Here is a 19,847-nt window from a genome sequence, read left to right on the forward strand (position 1 = left end):
GATTATGGAAGTAAAATAGGTTCATAATTCAGTAACACCATGAGGTGGACACTGAGGAGTTAAATATGTTAAAAATGAAAAGGCAATATTAAATGTTTCTTTGGAATAACTGTAATGTTTTCTCTCAGGGACACATACATGCATTCAACACAAGAAAAAAAACAAAAAACAGAATTATTTACAATTTACAAAGAATCACTTCTCTGTGAAAATAGCATTATAAATATGATTTACATAACAAAATAAATATGCAGCTTAGCAATGTAGATTTGAGTTTTCTGTTAAAAAATATGTTACAGAACAAAATAGCAATTAGTAATACCTTCACATCTCTGTTGTTTTCTTTTCTTTTGGTTGATTTATTTTTTTATTTTTTCATAAGACCGCTACATAAAAAATTATATTAAAAAGTAATTTTCTATTAAATATTTTAACAGTCTAGAATGTCTTCATTTGACAAAAGTACTCTCAAAGGAGTCAGCTGTTAATAAAACCTATACATAGATACAGAGCACAATAGCCTCTCCCAATTGAGTGAGAATTTGCATTGATAAAAGTGTGATCAACCATCATCTTACTGTCATGTCAGTACAATGGTGGCTTTAAAGGGGAATTGCACTCAAACAGTGTCATTTTGCTTATTTATTATTAAGATACTAAGAAAAAGATGTCCCAAGAGTTTCTACACAGCTGAAAAAAATGAGTGAAATGAGTGAAATCCCCCTTTTAATACAATGTGAACGAGTTAAACTGAAGGTACATCAAAAAGGTATAGAGAACCGACCTGAGTAGCAGGGTCACATTCAGGACATTACGTGCCTGAAATGTGACTATGAAAAAGGAGGATCTGTTTGCGGGAATTTGCATTTCATCCAGTATTTGTGAGGATGTATGTATTTTGTACCATAGAGGAATAGTTCACCCAAAATTAAAAAATTCTGACATCATTTACTCACCCTCATGAACAGTTTTCAATGTCCAACCTTCTGTTTTACATACAAACACAAGTGTATTTACACTGCCACAAAAGTCTCCAAAAAGGCAATTTAAAGTAGTTCCCTGTTGTCCATACCATGCTCAACATTGTCATGTGATTCGCACTTGTGTTTAGCTAAAAGGTTTGACGTCACTCATGTCAAAAGCCAATGTTTGCAGTGTCATCTTGACCACAAATTAGATTTGATAGCTATGGCAAAAGGGGAATAAATGCCTATTCTCATCAAGGACTAACTATAATGATAAAGACATAGTTTTGCTAGTTCCGGAAGGATGTTTTCCAGTCATTTTTTCCATAGGCGTTTCAAAAAAGTCTTTGTTTAACTGTTATAAGCCATGAACCAAGCCAACCAGTTATGAGGTGAATCAACACATTACAAACTTTGATTTAAAGCAAAAAAAAAAAAGTGTTTGAAAATCAGACAAAATGACAAAGACTGTACTAAACTGCTTTAGTGAGGGAAAGAACTACAATCCCATGAAGCAATGCGAACTAATTAAAACTTAAACAATGGAGAAATATAAAACATTAATTTAAAAATGTTGATTATATGTGTGTATTTTATTGCAAAATATGCATATATTTACAAACATTTAAGTATTTTGAGAGTGTACAGAGACCGACTCGATTACGTTATTCGCAGTGCTTCATGGGAGTGGGTGGAGCTAACAAGATCTTTTGGCGCATTTTGCTTATTTCGACTCTTTGATTGGTGAAATTTTCTACACAGCATCATGGGTAATGTAGTTTTTCACCACAAATTCTAATGTTAAACACGATTATTTTAAAACTAAATTGAAATAATGTGGTCGAACGGCTTCTACAAAAAAAAAGAAGCAAAAAACAAAACACAAACAAACAAATACCATCGATTAACAACCTCGCAGCTCATAGTAGGGCTGTCTTTGGGGCCATTCACATATTGCGTCTTTTGCATGCTCAAATTCGTTATTTCAAATGTAGGTGCGTGACAGCCGCGCTCATAATTTTTCATCTCGTGCTCGAGATGAAAAATTCTCAACTTTTCAGAATGCCGCAAGCGCACCACAGGTCATGTGACAAGAACCAACCGATCAGCTTCAGCCTTTCCGTAACAAAACATCGAAAGTTTAGCCGAACAGCTGATCATAGCTGTACAGGGTGGTTTTTATATCTCATCTCCATAAATATATCTAGCAGTAAACCTAATGCAAGGGCTAAAAATCAATTTATGTTTTGCTGAAACTTCCTACTCCTCGTGGAGAGCGCAGTTCATGGTTGCATAGCAACGACAGATGTAATGGGAGCACAAGCGCTTTGGAAAAAAGGAGAAAGTGGCGCGGCCACGCTTTCCACACGTTTTTAGACGCGATATGTGAATGGCCCCTTTAAAGGTTTATAAGCTATTGTTAAAAATCCATTTCCCTATGGAGAAACTGAATGGAGTTTTCACTTCTGGAACCCGACCATTGACTGTTGCATATAGTTATCAGCATAGTTATCGCTCTTGATGTCATGGTTGGGCCTTAACTGGATTCAGAAGACTTAGAATATAGTGTATGACTACTATGATGCTACTTTTACTGTGTTGTTATATCCTTTTTGGCTTTTGGCAGTATAAATGACCATACACTTGATAATATAGAGAACAGAAGTTTGAACATTCTTTTAAAATTCTCTAGCTGTGTTCTACTAAGGAAAATAAAATGATCCATTTTTGGATGGATTGGCATTGTAGTTAGTTAAAGATAACAGAATTATTATTATGAGACTGACTATTCCTTTAAATATTATTATTATTATCGAGACATATCAGAAAATAACATAAAATACCCCAAGAATGATGTTGGGTTTAGAGTAGGTGATCCAGTGCTTTCCACACACGTGTGTGTCTGTCTGTTCCAAAGTTCCTGTTTATACGATTCTTTATAGTCTTGAGTAGATCCAATATATATTTTACATGTACTTCATAAACTCTATAATCTGTGTTACAGATTATAAACTCTATAATCGACAATATCCGTACTCTCTGTATTTTCTTTCTCTGAATGGACATATAAAACTCTAATAAACTGTGGCTAAATATATTGGTAACAAAAGAAAATAAGATAAAAACCACAAAGCAAACAACAATGCTGAAGATCCGTAAAACTGGATTACATTCGTGATACTTTTATAACCAAAAGATAAATTAAGAGCAGAGATGCAGGTGTACCTTTTCCCGGTTACATGGTTCATCAGTACTTTCACCGGTACGGTGTTGTGTTGGGAACGTTTGAACAGTCAGCAGCCCATGGTTTAACTGAGGTGGATCTGATAAGGGCTCCGTTCCAAATCTCTGTTTTGGGCATCTCCACCATCTCCAAGCTGCTCAGTGAGAATAATCTGCATGGGTAATATACGCTGGAGCAAAATGATGCCATTTGGACTCTTAAATTGATCATTAATGAGGGGATCTGGAGATGGAAGCCCGTAGAGAGTTGGCACAGAGCCCCGACTAAAGGCAGGGCTCAGCATGAGGTCAAAGCTGAGGTGGGTGAAGGGGTTGGAGGTATCAAAACAGACTGACGGGAAGCGCAGCCCCAACTGGGAGTGAGTCCTTCCACTGCATTTAGCTGCCACTGCTGAGCATGCCCAGTAGCTTACTTGGGTCCATGCCCTGCTGGTGGGCCATCTTCTGTACGTCAAAGCCCATATGCATGAGGAACTGGATAACGTTCATCTCCTGTCCCGTCGACTGATCTCGGATTGTTGGGCACGTCGGGTTGCAGTGAGGCCATGGACAGCTGTCAATCAAGTGCACGGGACAGCCTTTGGGAGGGGATTTATTATTTCTGCTGTTTTCCTGTAGACTGCGATCCCAGCAGTGGAGCGCTCTGGGTAAAGACGTGCCCTTGACTTGAACGTCAGTCCAGTAACTACAACAGACACAAAAGGGCAGAGCTACTCAATGAGTGTCCTGTTCATCTCACTAGTGCATAACCATCATGGGAAAAATAACACTTCATACTGTATATGATTCAATAAACTCCCACCCTACTATTTACCTACAATATCCTGTTTTTTAAAAAAAAAAAAAAAACATATTAAAGGGGTGGTTGATTATGATTTCACTTTTTTAACTTTAGTTAGTGTGTAATGTTGCTGTTTGAGCATAAACAACATCTGCAAAGTTACAATGCTCAAAGTTCAATGCAAAGGGAGATATTTTCTTTTAGATAATTCTCTGTTTAAGGACTACAACAAATGGCTGGTAGGGACTACAACAAGCTTCTTCCCAGGTTAGTGACATCACTAACCCTGAAATTTACATAAACCCTGCCCACGAGAACACGCAACAAAGGGGGCGAGGCCACGTTAGGCTGCTTTAGAGAAGAGGAAGAGTTGTTGTAGTAGAGTGTTGTTGCCATACTGTCATTTTACACCGGACTGCTTCACAAACGAGGGTCAATTCAACGCTGGATTTGCACAAAAGATTAACATGACGGCACATGCTAGTCGATGAGTTGAATCAACTCCACAGCAGCTACATAAATTTATCCACTAACCATTCAGAAATGTCCAGTTTTATTCTAAAAGTTGTAGCTTCTTCCTGAGTCTCTCCATCAGACTCCGGTTTGAACAATGTAAGGCTGAACACCGTTACTGACAATTGTCATTTTGGCTGCGTGAGATTCTCCAGCTTTGTTGTTGTTGAGTAAACGAAGTGTGAGCTGTTAAAGCTCTGCCCTCTTCTGGAAAGGGGGCCGGGAGCATCAGCTCATTTGCATTTAAAGGGACACACACAAAAACAGCTGTGTTTTTGCTCACACCTAAAATAGGGGCAAATTTGACAAACTATAATAAATGATCTGTTGGGTATTTTGAGCTGAAACTTCACAGACACATTCTGGGGACACCAGAGACTTATATTACACCTTTTAAAAGGGGCATTATAGGTCCCCTTTAAAGGGCCCCTATTATGCTCATTTACAGGTTAAAAATTTTCTTTAGTGGGTTTACTAGTATATGTTTACATCATTTAAAGTTCAATAAACTCTGAACAGTCTGTTTTAGTTTCAGTTTCTATGAAACCTGCCTTCCGAAAAGCCCACTCTGCTCTGATTGGTCAGCCAGTCCCAGTCTTTTGTGATTGGTCTACCACTTAGAGCGTGTGTCGGAAATGTTACGCTCCCTACCATAATCATGTTGTAAACACTACTGTAACTACGCTGACTATGGCATCAGTTTTGCCGTATCAGTTTAAGCCATAGTCCAATAATGACAGTCAAGAAGAAGAAGCTGACCGACCTGAACCACCTTCAGAAGCGCGACTTGTGCAGGACGTTTTCCAGTGATAATTCTTTATCTTAAAGCTCTCTTACATTTTAGATGTGAGGTTATAACTGTGTCATTTATAACCTGACCTGCATTGAACTACATGGTTCAGAAAGTGTTGTTAGAGAAACGGTTAGAACACAACATAAGGTTGTGGTTGTACTGCTGAGGAATAGTGTTAAAAATTATTTTTTTTACCACTGTTTCCTAAGTTTGTCCACCTTAGGAAGGCTGAAAAAAGGGGGTTAGATTCAGAGTGGAAAAAACAGCATCTCTTGGACATGATGTTGACAACACACTACATATGAAACTCAACCAGGCCTCGCCCCTTTATTTTGCGTATGCCTTGGGTGGGAATTATTTCCGGAAGAAAACTCAAGACTACAATAGAGGCGTTTCAAGGAATTCAGAAACAGTGTGCAGTGAATAGAGAAGAACTCCCACTGGAGGGACTTTGTGCTTTGGAACTTTACAGAGCTTTTTCATGCTCAAACAGCAACATTACACACTAGGTCCTTTTTAAATCACGGAAATAAGTTGAGTTGCAAATAAATTGCAAGTAAAGTTTATTAACTGCACTTTATTTATAACGTTATTTAAATAACTTGAAAAGTGGTACAAATCTACTCCTGATCTACAAGTAGAAATGCACAAAATCAAAGAGTTCACTTACTTTCTTGTTATAAATTCATGCGAAAGGCAGGCTGGAGCAAACATGGCACTGGAGGTGAAAAGCAGATCATCAGAAACAGCAAAAAAGTATTCACTTCAAAAGAGTATTCATGCTGTCTTCACAATGAGTCTCCGAAGGGTTGGTCATACTTACGGGACATCCTTCAGAGTGTTTCTCAGTTCCGTCCCCAGGTTCTGAATATAACGCCACTGGCCCTCCTGAACCGGCTGACCCGTCAGATGAATGTTGTCCACCGTTAGCTGGGCTTCATCAAACAGCCACTGCACTACAAACACAGGGCCTGTGATAAAGAAACATCACACTGGGTTAAAAACCAAATTCAATAGTGTCTGTAAAGAACTATGTGCCTGTACTCACGTTTAATGGTAGGATAAACTTTATATCCAAAGAAGCAGTTCCATTCTTTTCCTTCATAAGCCTGTCGGCATCGTTCAGGTACAACGCCGCCCCAGTATCTGTCGACAAGAAGTTCATGACATTCCTAATTCACTGTGAAATTCACATGAGGAAAAAGGTAAACATGGAATGCTATTTGCATTTGAAAGACTCTACGCCATTGAATATTCGGTTCGATGAACATTTTAATTTGAATAAACAGCTGTTAATTTGTCGTTTAGATTGATACAAACATTTGCATGCCATCAATGCAATTTTTTTTTGTCTTTTTACTCTTGTATTATGTGTTGTTTGACAAACAGCATAGCGACTAAAAAAATAGGAATGCCTGTTTGAAAACATAAATACTGTTTGACTTTCTTCGTCCTGAAAAGTGAGTGTCAGAAATTGTGCTGTTGTATTTCTGCTTTTCCTTAAGCACTTTTATTCAGCCCACAGTCCGAAAATCAGACAGAATTTTCATGCCAAACATTTTTGTTGGTGTGAACAGGACTTTAGTTAGGTCACCTCTCACAAGAAGCATACAAAAAAAAAAAAATTTCATTTTTAGATATTTAAAGTAAGGTGGTCACAATGCCACCATATATTACCTATTTAATAAAACACTGAAAACAGAAAGTGCATCACTCATTCCTGGGAATACAAGTGACATTGCAGCCTGAGCTTGATGGCGACTATAACAGCCTCAGAATAAAATAGCCTATGCGAAAAGTACCAGAGAAAATGTCCTGCTATTTGGAGGTAAGTGTGGATTGTAGCCTACCGGTTATTTCCCGTATCTGATCATTAAATTATTCTATCCATTCTGTAAACTGAAGACAAATTGTATGGTGCCATCTAGTCTCAACCTCAGACGTCATTTTGACGCCCCTAAACCTGACACGGAACAAAATGAACTGTGATTGGTTGCATTACATGTCAGTCAAACGTCTTCTTGGGCGGTCCTTGGCCAATGAAAGCTGCAATAGAGTCCAGACCTTCTGCCGTCAGTCTGAAGCTCTGGCTACGTGAGACTAGGTGCCATCTGACCTTATCTCTTGTACACAGCAAAATCCCCAGAGTTAAATCAACTCTGCTCAGAGAACATTTGGTCCCTCTCTGCATAGAGTTAAAATAACACTGATGCAGAGTTAAAGTTAATGAGATAATATGCTGTTTGTGGAGTTGTTTAATCAGATCTTGAGAGATTTAATGTCTTTTGTCCTCAGTTGAGTTCATCTTAGGCTATGGCTGGAAGTCAGTTGTAGTTCTTGTGTTTCTCTTCAGTGATTCTGCTTGTTAACAGAAGGTGTTCATCACTAATGCTCGAACATCACTTAATTACTTAATTATCTCATTAACTTTAACTCTGCTTCAGTGTAACTTTAACACTATATAGAGAGGGACCATATGTACTCTGAGCAGAGTTGATTTAACTCTGGGGATTTTGCTGTGTATATTCTGTTAACAGATGCTGTTCTTCACGAGTTTCTGCAGACAACTGCCTCTGATGTGGAAGCGATGCAAGTGTAATAATGAGCAGTTGAATATAATGTGTAATTTGTACAACAGTATTGGTGTTGGTCCAGTATTATATTTTTATTTATTTATTTATTTATCCAGTGTTCTTTTAATGACAAATATGGTAAGTTATCTTGTTATCTTGTTTTGCTGAAACCATGTGAGGTTTAAATACGAACTGCTGGACTTAAGGAAATATGTCTCTTCATTAGTGATGTTGTTACATTTTGTTTATTTTAATGGCCTTTTAACATTGGAGAAAAGTCCCCCAAGCAATTAATTAAAATGTAGTTAAATGGTAGTACATTTAAAATACTGTATTGTGCAAGATTTTGTAATGTTTAAAGTATAATGTACAAAGTATAGCTATATTATAACTAAGTATATTGTTTTTGATTACAAAGTGTGCAATTTTTTGTATTTTAAATAAGTCAAAGTTATTACTGAAAATATACTATACGTCAGAAATAATATATTCATGGTATATTGCTTGCGTGTTTTGAAGACATTCACAATAAATCTGTAATGTACTTATAACACAAATAAAGTACACTTTAATATCACTTATCAAGCATGTTGACATATGTCAGCTGCGGTACCCTTAAGTACCAGCAGATGGCAGCCTTGTTCCTCATTGTTTCCATAGACTCTGTTATTCCTGGACTTCATTTCCCAATATCCCCTGATCATTATTATATATTTTCTTATTTATTACTTGTATATTTAAATGCCTTTTGCCCTGTGTTGTTTAGGTAGTCTTGTTTGTTTTGGTTGACAGTTTCTGTTGGCATTTCGAGCAGTTCTGGTGTTTCTTCATGGAGTGTATGTATGTACGGACCGATTATATGTGCTTGAGCCTCTGTCTGGTATTGACTAAGACCTTGGATTATAACAACTGCATTTGGATTCTGACTCCTTCTGCTGTATGCCTTCATTCCACCTCCACCAAAACATTACACATGTAATTAGTCCCTACACAGGCATATACTTAAGTATACATAAAGTTTTTCCAATTTAGCAGATAAAAGTACACTAAATACACTTAAAATTATGCTTTACTACAATTTACTTACAACTAAAATATACTTAGTACAAAAGTAGCTGTTCCAAAATAGCACACGTCAAGTTAACTTATCATTATTAGACTTGAAGTATACTGAGAATTAGTCTGGCTGCAAGTATACTTAGCATACTTTTTTAAACTATGGAATAGTGGCACAAAGACATGAAATGTGCAAAATCTGTTTTGAAGGTGTGGAACGAGTCGAGTCCTCTTTAAAAATTAAGTGGAAATACAGCAAATCGTATTTCTGTGAGAACAACATGACCCACCTCTCTGAAATTCTCATTGCTCAATGGATTTCATCAACTTTTAGTCACTTGCAATACACCATCTCCATTAAAATCAATGTTCTCTGATAGTACAAACTCTACAATGTAACTGTCCTTAAGGTCAGAGGTTTGTTTAAGTCCATAAACCTTAAGCATAAGCAATAGCAAGATCAAATTTGTCTATGTTAAAGGTAGGGTAGGCAATGCTTTTCATAAACACTTTTGTTATACTGGTTGAAACTCTCTTCACATCCTGATAACAATCAATATCAGAAGTTGTTTAAATATTTAAAAAAAAAGAAGTTGTCCAATCATTGCATTCGGTCTGAAAAACATAATATTCTTACTTGATTCCTCTCTTGATGACCTCGGTGGGCGCACAATTGATGGTGTCCACACAGTCAGTGCAACGGTACTGTTTGTTGTCCAAGAACCAGCCAGAGTCAGACAGACCCCTGACCTGGATGTTTGTGTAACCCAACTCCTCTAAGAGCTCAGATACTGGATCCACATTCAGCAAAACCCCAGTGCCGCCCGCACTGTGGACAAGACGCACACATTTAGTCAACATCAGTCACAGGCATCAGAGTCAGAAACTATGGTCTGTAATATGGACTCACCTGCTTCCAGCTAACAGCAGTATCTTGGCATTGTCCAGACCCTTGGTTAGCAGATCCTTCACAACTTCCTTTATAATCAGTGAACCCATGAACGCATAGTCATCTGTACACAATAAACAACCAATTAATGAACGGCCAGTGCTAACTAGCTTATAATAGCTATGAAAGAGATCAGGTAGATGTTGGACTACCATTACAAGAAAACTATAGTAGCCTACTGTACTAGAGTACAGTGATGGATAAAGTGGTAATATATTGGCACTTTAAAGGTTTTGGGTCATCAACATTAAGGCCTGGTTTCACAGACAGGGTTTAGATTAAGCCAGGATTAGACCTTAGTTCAATTTAAGAAGCTTTCAAATGTGCCTTAGAAAATATCATTACTGTTGTGCATCTTGAGACAAAACAATGGCACTGACATATTTTAAGATAAAGTCAAAGTTCAGTTAAAACAGCTCACACATGCATTTTAGTCTGGATCTAGGCTTAAGCATTGTCTGTGAAATCCAGGGTAATATTCAGCAAAGATGCATTAAATTCACCAAACGTGGCAGTAAAGACATTTATGTTACAAAAGACTTCTATTTCAAATACATGCTGTTCTTTTGAACTTTCTATTCATTAAGGTTTCTTGGTTCCCAGCAAAATATGAAGCTGTTTTCAACACTGATAATAATAATAAATGTTTCTTTAGCAGTAAATCAGCATATTAGAATGATTTCTGAAGGATCATGTGACACTGAAGACTGATGTAATGATGCTGAAAATTCAGCTTTGATCACATGCATAGATTAAATTTTAAAATATATTCACATAGAAAATAGTTATTTTAAATTGTAATAATATTTCATAATATTACTCTATGTTTGATCAAATAAATGCAGCATTGTTGAGCAGAAGAGAGACTTCTTTCAAAAACATAAAAAAAAAAAGAAAATCTCAATTATTTTGAACGGTAATGTATACTGTAGGGTCCATAAGTCTGGGACCACTAGTGAAAAATCTTATATTTAGCATTCCTATGATATTTAGTACATCATTTTTCATTAGTTATATTATCATGAATATATTCTATTAATTGCCCTAGCAGAACCTGATTTATTCAGCATGATTGAGAATCCAAAAGACAAGGGTAGCGCCATACTTAATTTTTGACAGGAATGAAAACGAGGCTGTGAGAGACAGAATACATACTGTTTTATAATAACATACAGATTGTTCAGCTGACAAAAAGTCTTTCACAAAAAAAAAAAAAAAAACATTTCAGTGGAAAAAAACTTGAAATTAGATTGAAATTACTGTCCGTGTCATTGTAAAGACTGTACGTCTCTCCCTCACAGCCTCGTTTTCATCTGCGTTAAATTCAACATGGTGTCCAACCTTACTAAAGTCAAACGGAAGCAATGGTGGAAGCGAAATCTGACCTCTTATACAAAGTAGTTCACACGGTCAATGTCGTACATTTACATTTTATTAGTAACCAAAATAGTGAAGAATCACGTAAACATTACTGTCTGTTTAAAACTTTTCAAAATCCTAAAACATTCCTTTTTTCTAGGTTAAAGTAAAATAATCTTTTCAATGTGGTTTCACTGGCATTTGGACCCTTCTGTTTAACATAGTACTAAATATATCAACTTTTAGATATAATTTGAGTCTTACTTTGATCAGTTTTTGGTGTGGCTCCACTCCATACATCACTTGAGCAATATGGGATGAACCTGAAAAGTGAAAAACACAAAGACTTCAGGTCCAAATCTGTGCCAACGTAACTATTATGAAAACAGCCGTGTTTCATCTAAAGTGAAAAAAAAGAGTATTTACACTAGTGGGATACTCACACCATGTTGGCATTCCACCAGTGTGGGTTTTCCTCTGGAAGTGAAGACAGTATTCCTGTGCCTGGAGTTAAAATAAATATATACAGAACTATGAAATAACAAATGAAAATGATCTTTGTATAACTGTTTTGAAATCTAGTTTAGCAAGTCAAAAAACTTGGCCTGGGTGTGAACAAAGTCCTTTTAAGGCAAGTCATTCCACTTGGCGGCCATCTTTGAAACACCTCATGCAAGTACAGCTCATATCTCTTTGAATGGGGAAACATCAAATTCTCCAAAACTGTTCACCAAGCTTATGATTAAATTTCATATTTAAAATCACCAATGAAATCTGACTAAAGTTTGTCTTAAACCCTCATATCATGCAAATCAAAGGCAGCTGATAGAATTATGCAATTACGTTACCAATTGGCGATTTGCTCTTTTATTTAGAAGGCGGTACTTATTAAGCGTTGCACTTTCTCCAAATCATGAGTGCACCATCTTTGTATATCAAAAGTCTTTGGTGTGAATAAGCCTTTTAGTGATGCTACTAGCAGACACACTTCTGTTGACAGACTGTTGGCATTTCTAACCTGTCTTGGTTTGTGGCCATTTGGAGGAGCTCATGAGCCTCCTCATGGTCTCGTATCTGCTGTCACAGTTCTCTTTGTTGAAGCAGTACCAGCCACCTGCACAGAGATGCATGTTGTACACGTTCAACATCAACAGTGATGAAATAACGGTCTGAATTCTACAGAAGAAATTCTGATGACTGAAAACATCGCACTTACCCTCCAGAAATATTAACCACCGTCTGCTTCCTTTGGACTCCTTCAAGTAGTACCTACAATAAAGCAGACTGCCATTAAACCTATACTTGCAGACTATATATGCAAAGGACTGCCATCTGTTCTTATGTCAATTATTCATATATAAATTTAAATAACAATTCAGTTAAAATAGTTCTGAATTATACAGTTTCTCAAGATTACTGTCAGCATGTATTCTGTCAACAAAATATGATTTCTAATCCTAAAAAAAGACATCTACGTTTACATGGACAGCATCTAATTATTGACCTAGTTCTGAATAAGACAATATTCTAATGCACAATGAAAGTGTCACAAAGAAGTCTGATTATTGAATGTGCACTTGTCTTTGTTCTGTTGAAGACAAATGAAGATATTTTGAAGAACGTTTGTAACTAGGCTGCTTTGGGGCACCATTGACTTCCATAGTAGAAAAAAAAAACTATGGAAGTCAATGGTGCCCCAAAACTGTTCAGTTTCCCACATTCTTCAAAATATCTTCCTTTGTGTTCAAAGAAACAAAGAAATTCATACAGGTTTGGAACAACCTGAGGGTGAGTAAATGATGTCAGGATTTTCATTTTTGGGTGAACTATCCCTTTAAGCAACATTTTTGTAATGTCACATTACTAATTATTGTTTTAATCATCCTTTGACATGCTTTAAAGTGCACTTATTTTGATGTGTTGACTAACATACTAAAGCACATGTATAATACTTGAATTTAATTTAAACTGTAGTGTGTTATTAGATATTACATTTAAAGTTAATATATTTTAATTATACTAAATTGCAACAAATGTGTTCAAATACATGACATACAAGTTTCAACAGAAATTAGATAATAGTATTTTTTAGTGTTTTAGTTTACCATAAATGCTTGAAAGTACATTCAATAGTACACTTTAACCATTTTTCAACAGAATTATGAAATGACATACAAAGATGTAAGTTCTACTTAAAGGGTTAGTTCACCCAAAAATGAAAATTCTGTCATTAATTACTCACCCTCATGTCGTTCCACACCAGTAAGACCTTCGTTCATCTTCGGAACCCAAATTAAGATATTTTTGATAAAATCCGATGGCTCAGTGAGGCCTCCATTGACAGCAAGACAATTAACACTTTCATAAACCCAGAAAGCTACTAAAAACATATTTAAAACAGTTCATGTGATTTTGGCGCTCCGAACCACTGATTCGAAACAAAAGATTTGTAAAGCTTCGAAGCTTCATGAAGCAGATATTGTTGAATAAAGCCGTTATTTTGGGGGTTTTTTGGCGCACAAAAAGTATTCTCGTCGCTTTATAATATTAAGGTTGAACCACTGTAGTCACATGAACTGTTTTAAGTATGTTTTAGCACTTTTTTGGGCATTGAAAAAGAAAATGATCTTGCTGGCAATGAAGGCCTCACTGAGCCATCGGATTTTATCAAAAATATCTTAATTTGTGTTCTGAAGATGACCAAAGGTCTTAAAGGTTTGGAACGACATGAAGGTGAGTAATAAATGACAGACTTTTCATTTTTGGGTGAACTAACCCTTTAAGTGGGTCAAAAGCACTCTTAAGTTTACACAAAGTTAATTTAAAACTATAATAAATGTTCATTAAGTTGCAATAAATATGCATTACATTACATTCAGCTTGCACATAAGTATATTCTTTTAAAGTATATTATTTCAATAATAAGTGCATTTTTCTTTTTTACAAGGGATGATAATCTACCAAGAGATTTTTCAGGGCTATCTGCAACGTTCACCGTATCCACAAGAGGGCGTTCAGCCATTGTGTAACCTCAGTCCAACTCAAACTTCAGTCCCTTTTTGCTTGTGTGAGAAAAGTTACAGTTGTGGCTCAGCTTGTTACTTTGAGGGGCATCAGTCTGCCATAATTAAAGACAGCTTTAATTTGCATCCAATTGATGCCACTGGTGACCACATTTTTGGCATATGGTGTACATTTCTCACTATTACCCACCTCACACCACTACTTACACACTAACGATTTATGTTTCATTACATTACAGCTAATAAAGCTTAGGCTGCAAGTCTGATAGCTCTCATAAACTTAACGCGAACATTCAGTAAAGGTTTTTATAAATGCTGAAAAATTAGCATAAGCCTGATCCTAAAAGCTTTTCGGTAGTACCTAGGAATGACCTGTGGAATCCATCCATGTGTAACAGCCTATCACACGACACACAGGAGAACTTCTCTACAAGCAATAACTGCAGATCTGAGAGAGAACGTGGGCCGATGCCAAAAAATATTGCAGCTTCAGTGCATTACAGAGCGTCAACATGGAGTTTATGCCAGCGCTGATTCCATGATAGCAAAGCAAGCTAATATAAAAGAACTGGACTTATAATGTGATTCCTAACTGGGAGAAGTCTACAGATGATCAATTAATGCATGTTTGTTACTAAATATACATATTCCATCACTTTAGTTTTCTGTGTCATCATTTAACTATTCAGATCTTATGCAGAGATTATATGTACCTTAAATAGTGTTAATTACCAAAGATGGCAAATATGAAAACCCATTTCCTTGTGGAAATTCTTTAACTCTAAAACACTGTGATGTGCATACATGTGATATGCATAAAATATGTTCAAATATATGTTTTTTAATGTAACAATTATTTCTGATTCTTATAGCAGCAGATTTGCATGAATATAATTCATATTTAAGTTTGATATGCTCAAGAATAGTGTGAGAGTTTTATACAGTGACTATAGCAAGAGCCAAAAAGATGTATGAGCTTTCTTCGCAAGATGTACAAGAAAAATAGATTTACAAGATGTATCCTATTGATTATGTATAGATATCACTGTTGTTGTTCTTATAGATTATTTTGCACTGTCAACATCAGCCTACACACTATATTGTCGCAAGGAAAGAGTACTTACACACAGCTGGATCACATTTTCTACTTCTGTACATCTGTCCCCACTTTTACATTCTACAAGAGCCTAAATTTTTAACTTCAGTGCTTAAGATTTAAACAGCAGAGGCTCAAGTTTGTCATGTAATGATGTGACTGGTGTCTAATAAATAATTCATATTGTAAAAAATGCACATGGCAGTCATTTTGTAGTGTCTAAACCCTAAATATCACAAAACATGAAAATAATCAAGCATTAGCTTTCATTAGAATTCCGATATATATCCTAATTGGGCAATTTAGCCAATTAGCTTGTGAGTTTCAGTCAGCAGGTATATCAGAGCAGGGATGCATTCAACAACAACAAAACACTCTTCAGTTCAATACTTGGGAGTTGAGGGGGGAGGAATGTGAATGAATCACTGAAAACCCAATGATTGGCAGTTACTCTGGGGACGACGTGCCCCTCATGGTGCTTTTGGACTTGTTCTGATGTTTGCAGAGACAGAGACAGCTTTTTCTGTGATTATGACATTCAAATAAAATAGATATTAATTCTGAATGATCAGCAGTGGCAGGTGCACAAAAACCAGTTGGAGGGATGCCACTGAAATTGGGCATTTTATGTGCTTGTCATGTCTACCTCATTTGCACATCAACTCACATGCAGATATTGTACAGCACTGCCACTGTAAATACTTCAAACTCAACCTATGGATCACATTTGAGCACATATTTCCCTCTTACTGCACTCAAGCCCCGCCCACCTGTCACTGTATTACCATTTATTCTAGGTGATTTTCTCGCTTCTCAACCTGATCCTGACATATACGCAACTTGCTCTGACAACACCTTACATTTGTATTATTGGATTAGTATTAACATTAATGCTTTAAAACCTGATTTACCTAACATGAGACTGTCAGGTCACTGTCTTTCTCCAGATAAATGGATGTACTGGAGAACACACTCTCATTGCAATTCATTTATATCTCAAACCATTAAAATAAACGAATTAATTTTATTTGCTGCCATTAACTTTTAAGTAAAACCAATGTAGTGCAAAAGCAAAAGCTCTTTCTTAAGCACATGGAGTTGAAACTCCAACTAAAATCAGGAAGCAATGACAGAAATTACTGTAACAAGGTAGGAATAGAGTTTTTGCAGCGATGCCACATAGAAGAATGATATTTGGTTCCCCAAATAACTTTTCAGTGAACAGTTTTCAAAAGAACCAGTTTTTAGTGTGAAGAACACTCTTTTTTTTTTTTTTTTTTTTTTTAATGGAAGGTTCCATGGACGTTAAAGATTCTTCTTGGAACCACAGATGCCAATAAAGAATCTTTATTTTTAAGAGTGAAGATGTAATTATGTTAATGTAGACTTTATGAGTAAAAAGCTATGATAACCATAAAATGCATACCAAGTAGACTCATGATAATATTTCTCTTCGGACGATGTAAGGAACTTATACAATCTTTCTACTATAATGTATAAATTAGGTTAAGACATTGAGGCCTCAGTTTTACTGTACAGACTATAACAACAATAAAGTTCGAGTCGGAACGCGCCTTAGATGATGCCGCACGCGCCTGTGATGCCCAAATACTGTCTAAGTAGGCACTATATAGGCAGCCCGCTGGGTTACCAAACGTTTGTGATTATAACCGGCTTGTTGTCTTACCCTGCTGGGGTCCCGTCGTTACAGGTGACTGATGTATTCTCCAGGAAATGTAACTTCATGTCGTAGTCGAGCTTCTGGGCCGAGCACGGGTAGAGAGACTGCGCGAGGTTCTTCACCTGAGTCATGAAATTGTCCATGTTTTCTTCCACGGCTGTGAAATCCAGTGAGAAGCTCTCGGTGGTTTCGGCGCGGTCGCGGGAATGCGCGGAGGGCAGCGCGCGCCGCGGCTGCGGGTTTCGACCTCCGCGGAATCTCCGCGCGCCGAGCGCGCCGGACTGAATCAATCCCAGCATCACAGCCCAATGAATGACACTCATCAACCGTATGCTCCTCTGCGGCCGCCTGCACTTCATCACGCTCTCCTCGAAATCCTGAGATGTTGCTGAAAATCTGCACTTAAGCAGTTACACAAAATTCAAAAGCAAACAGTTACACAAAGCCAAAGTGTGTTGAACAGGTGAGCTTTCTCAGTGCAAAACTTCGAAGTCCTTAAGGCTTTTTTTTTTTTTTTTTTTTTAAATATTCAATATGCTGCTTCCTCCACTATGAAAATTCCTACACGGACTGTGGTGTGCTCTTCTGTTCAATACCTGTGTATTTAACCGCTCTGGGTTTTAACCCTGCTCTCTTTCCCATGAACCAATCGCTGTGGAGGGCAGTGCAACTGGGCGTGATCCAGTCACACTGATTTCTGTCCTTTTCATTTATTGAAAAAAATGCCCATAGTTTGGTCTTTTTGATCTGCGATATTTTTCTTGATGTGGCAGTTTTTATTGGCATTGAAATGTCTGTTTCGTAATCCACGCGAATTTATAGAGTGAGAATAAGACTTTTCTGACACTCTCGGCTCTCGTGCATTGGAAAAAATATATAAATATACAACGAGAATAGCGTGAGAACAAGCAGCGGTGGAACTTGCACACAATAGACTATGAGCTTAATTAGTGTTACAATTTTGTATAGGTTATTTATAATTTATATTTTATAATTTGTTATATGTTTAGGTCTATTTTGTCACGAATTTATAGGTCCGTGTCAGCAGTCTTGTGAGAACAAACATAGCCTAGGCTACTCGTGATTTTTTTCTTCACTTCCATAATGCGAACGAAAACCTCAGTACTTGTCTAACTTGTGCGGGTATTTTTGTCAGTATAAGAGATTCCGCGACTTTTTTATCTACTGGAGTCTGTTGACGGGGCCTCTGAAGATCAAAGGAGTCAGTCATCACTCCTCCACCCTCATGAAGCCCCTTCCAGACTTTCCCTCTGCTGTATATTTGGAGTCGGAAGGGAAACCCGCACCTTACAGGAATGTGGGTAAATTAAATGTTTCATTATTTGATGCTGGTATGGTAGTATAATTTGCTTTTTTATCACGGTGTCAATCAAACAAATAACAAACTCACACGTTTCGTTACCACAGCTCAAAGCTGCTTTATCTATCCATCTTTGCTTGTTTTAAAGACCTTTCTTTCTCCTTTTACAGTGATGTCTTCATTTAAGTGTTTCACACATCGCGTTAATGTAATGGGGTTCGCTGGATTCCTGCTTCGGCCATTAATCGGCCATTGAGCGGTGAGATAAAAGGGTGTCAAGTGGCTGGTGTTAACGCGACACTTAACTTTACACAAGCCTGTTGTTTCAGACCAGTGCTCTCACTTTTATGCATGCAGTGCCGTGGAAACGGGGGAACTCGCCCATTGGCGTCGATTCATTCCGTCACTTACCGCGAGTCTTCTTTTGTTCAGATGCTAAACACTTGAAGAATAGACCAGTCATCCTCTATTCAGACGTAGATACATGGGACCATTAAACACTCAAACCCATAGGTAGGTCCATCCAATGTTGGCTCCAAAAAAGTATTTGGACACGTAAGCTTAAATGAAAAAAAGTTGATAATAAAATATCAATGATAATTTTGCAAAAAAAAATAAAAAATAAAATAAAACAATACAGTGTTCAAAAAAGGCACAAAGTATTTGGACATGTGATGGTCAAATGTTAATAGATCATGTTGATAGTTAATGTGATTTTCTACACCTGTGTGAACTTGAGTACCGACTTCATACAGCCACTAAAAGGGGGGCCTGAAAACGCAAACTTTTGAAAACAGGTTTCAAAGTTTTTGAAAACGATACTTTTATCGTTTCCGTGTAAACTACAAACACACGAATTTGTGAAAACAGTGAGGTCATGCGCATGTGTATTATGTGTTCAGTCTATAGGCGCGTAATGTTTCTTTACAAAGTGACATCGCCACCTACTGGCCTGGCATGAATAATACAGCAGTTTTAGTCATTTTTGTGGATCCGTGTGAACGGGATTGTTTTGACAATGTTGTTGTATGCACACGAAAAATGCAAAGAAAAGCCATTTTAGTATATCGTTGTCATGTAAACGTACCCTGAATTCACAGGGAAGGATGATCATTAACAGAACAAGAACCAGGTAAATCAATTAGGAAGCTACTGTTTAATTGCTGGTGTATTTTTTTTAATAGCATTCTGTGCTTAAAATGTTTGATGAAAATACTATATGTATGCAAAATGTAGGCTATAAACAAAGCACAGCTGAATAACTGGCCTTGCTTTTCTGTTTATATTTAGCATATTTTCTGGACCATAGAATGGAATAGAATCATATAAATATGCAAACCAATATTTCTTTAGATATTAAAGGTTTAGGTCACATTAAAGAATCTGTCATCAATTATTTTACCCTGCATGTGGTTGCAAACCGGAATGACTTTTTTCCCTTTTACATTAAAAAAAAAAAAAATAATAATAAATTAAAATGTGAAATTTCTGAA

General features: G+C 36.8%; 1 protein-coding gene across 1 annotated transcript; it reads right to left on the reverse strand.

Annotated features, from left to right (window-relative positions):
* Positions 1-101: 101 nt before the first annotated feature.
* notum1a (notum, palmitoleoyl-protein carboxylesterase a) lies at positions 102-17,727 on the reverse strand. The gene is made up of 11 exons (XM_051889631.1): positions 17,040-17,727; positions 12,450-12,502; positions 12,252-12,347; positions 11,677-11,737; positions 11,498-11,556; positions 9,836-9,938; positions 9,563-9,754; positions 6,345-6,442; positions 6,120-6,267; positions 5,967-6,014; positions 102-3,894 (listed from the first exon to the last, which is right to left on the reverse strand). Exons 1-11 carry the CDS (start codon positions 17,390-17,392, stop codon positions 3,588-3,590), a joined length of 1,518 nt encoding a protein of 505 aa, XP_051745591.1. The 5' UTR covers positions 17,393-17,727; the 3' UTR covers positions 102-3,587.
* Positions 17,728-19,847: the final 2,120 nt, after the last annotated feature.

This window comes from Ctenopharyngodon idella, chromosome 3, assembly GCF_019924925.1.
Source record: "Ctenopharyngodon idella isolate HZGC_01 chromosome 3, HZGC01, whole genome shotgun sequence".
Lineage (NCBI taxonomy): Eukaryota > Metazoa > Chordata > Actinopteri > Cypriniformes > Xenocyprididae > Ctenopharyngodon > Ctenopharyngodon idella.

What these genes read in the sequence shown, in the direction of transcription:
- notum1a (XM_051889631.1), bottom strand. Translation starts at nt 17,392, where the DNA reads ATGAAGTGCAGGCGGCCGCAGAGGAGCATACGGTTGATGAGTGTCATT. An exon ending in ATGGCCACAAACCAAGACAG is followed by an intron (nt 11,738 to 12,251) that starts GTTAGAAATGCC and finishes TTTTAACTCCAG; the next exon opens with GCACAGGAATACTGTCTTCA. An exon ending in CATGAATTTATAACAAGAAA is followed by an intron (nt 3,895 to 5,966) that starts GTAAGTGAACTC and finishes TGTCTGTTGTAG; the next exon opens with TTACTGGACTGACGTTCAAG.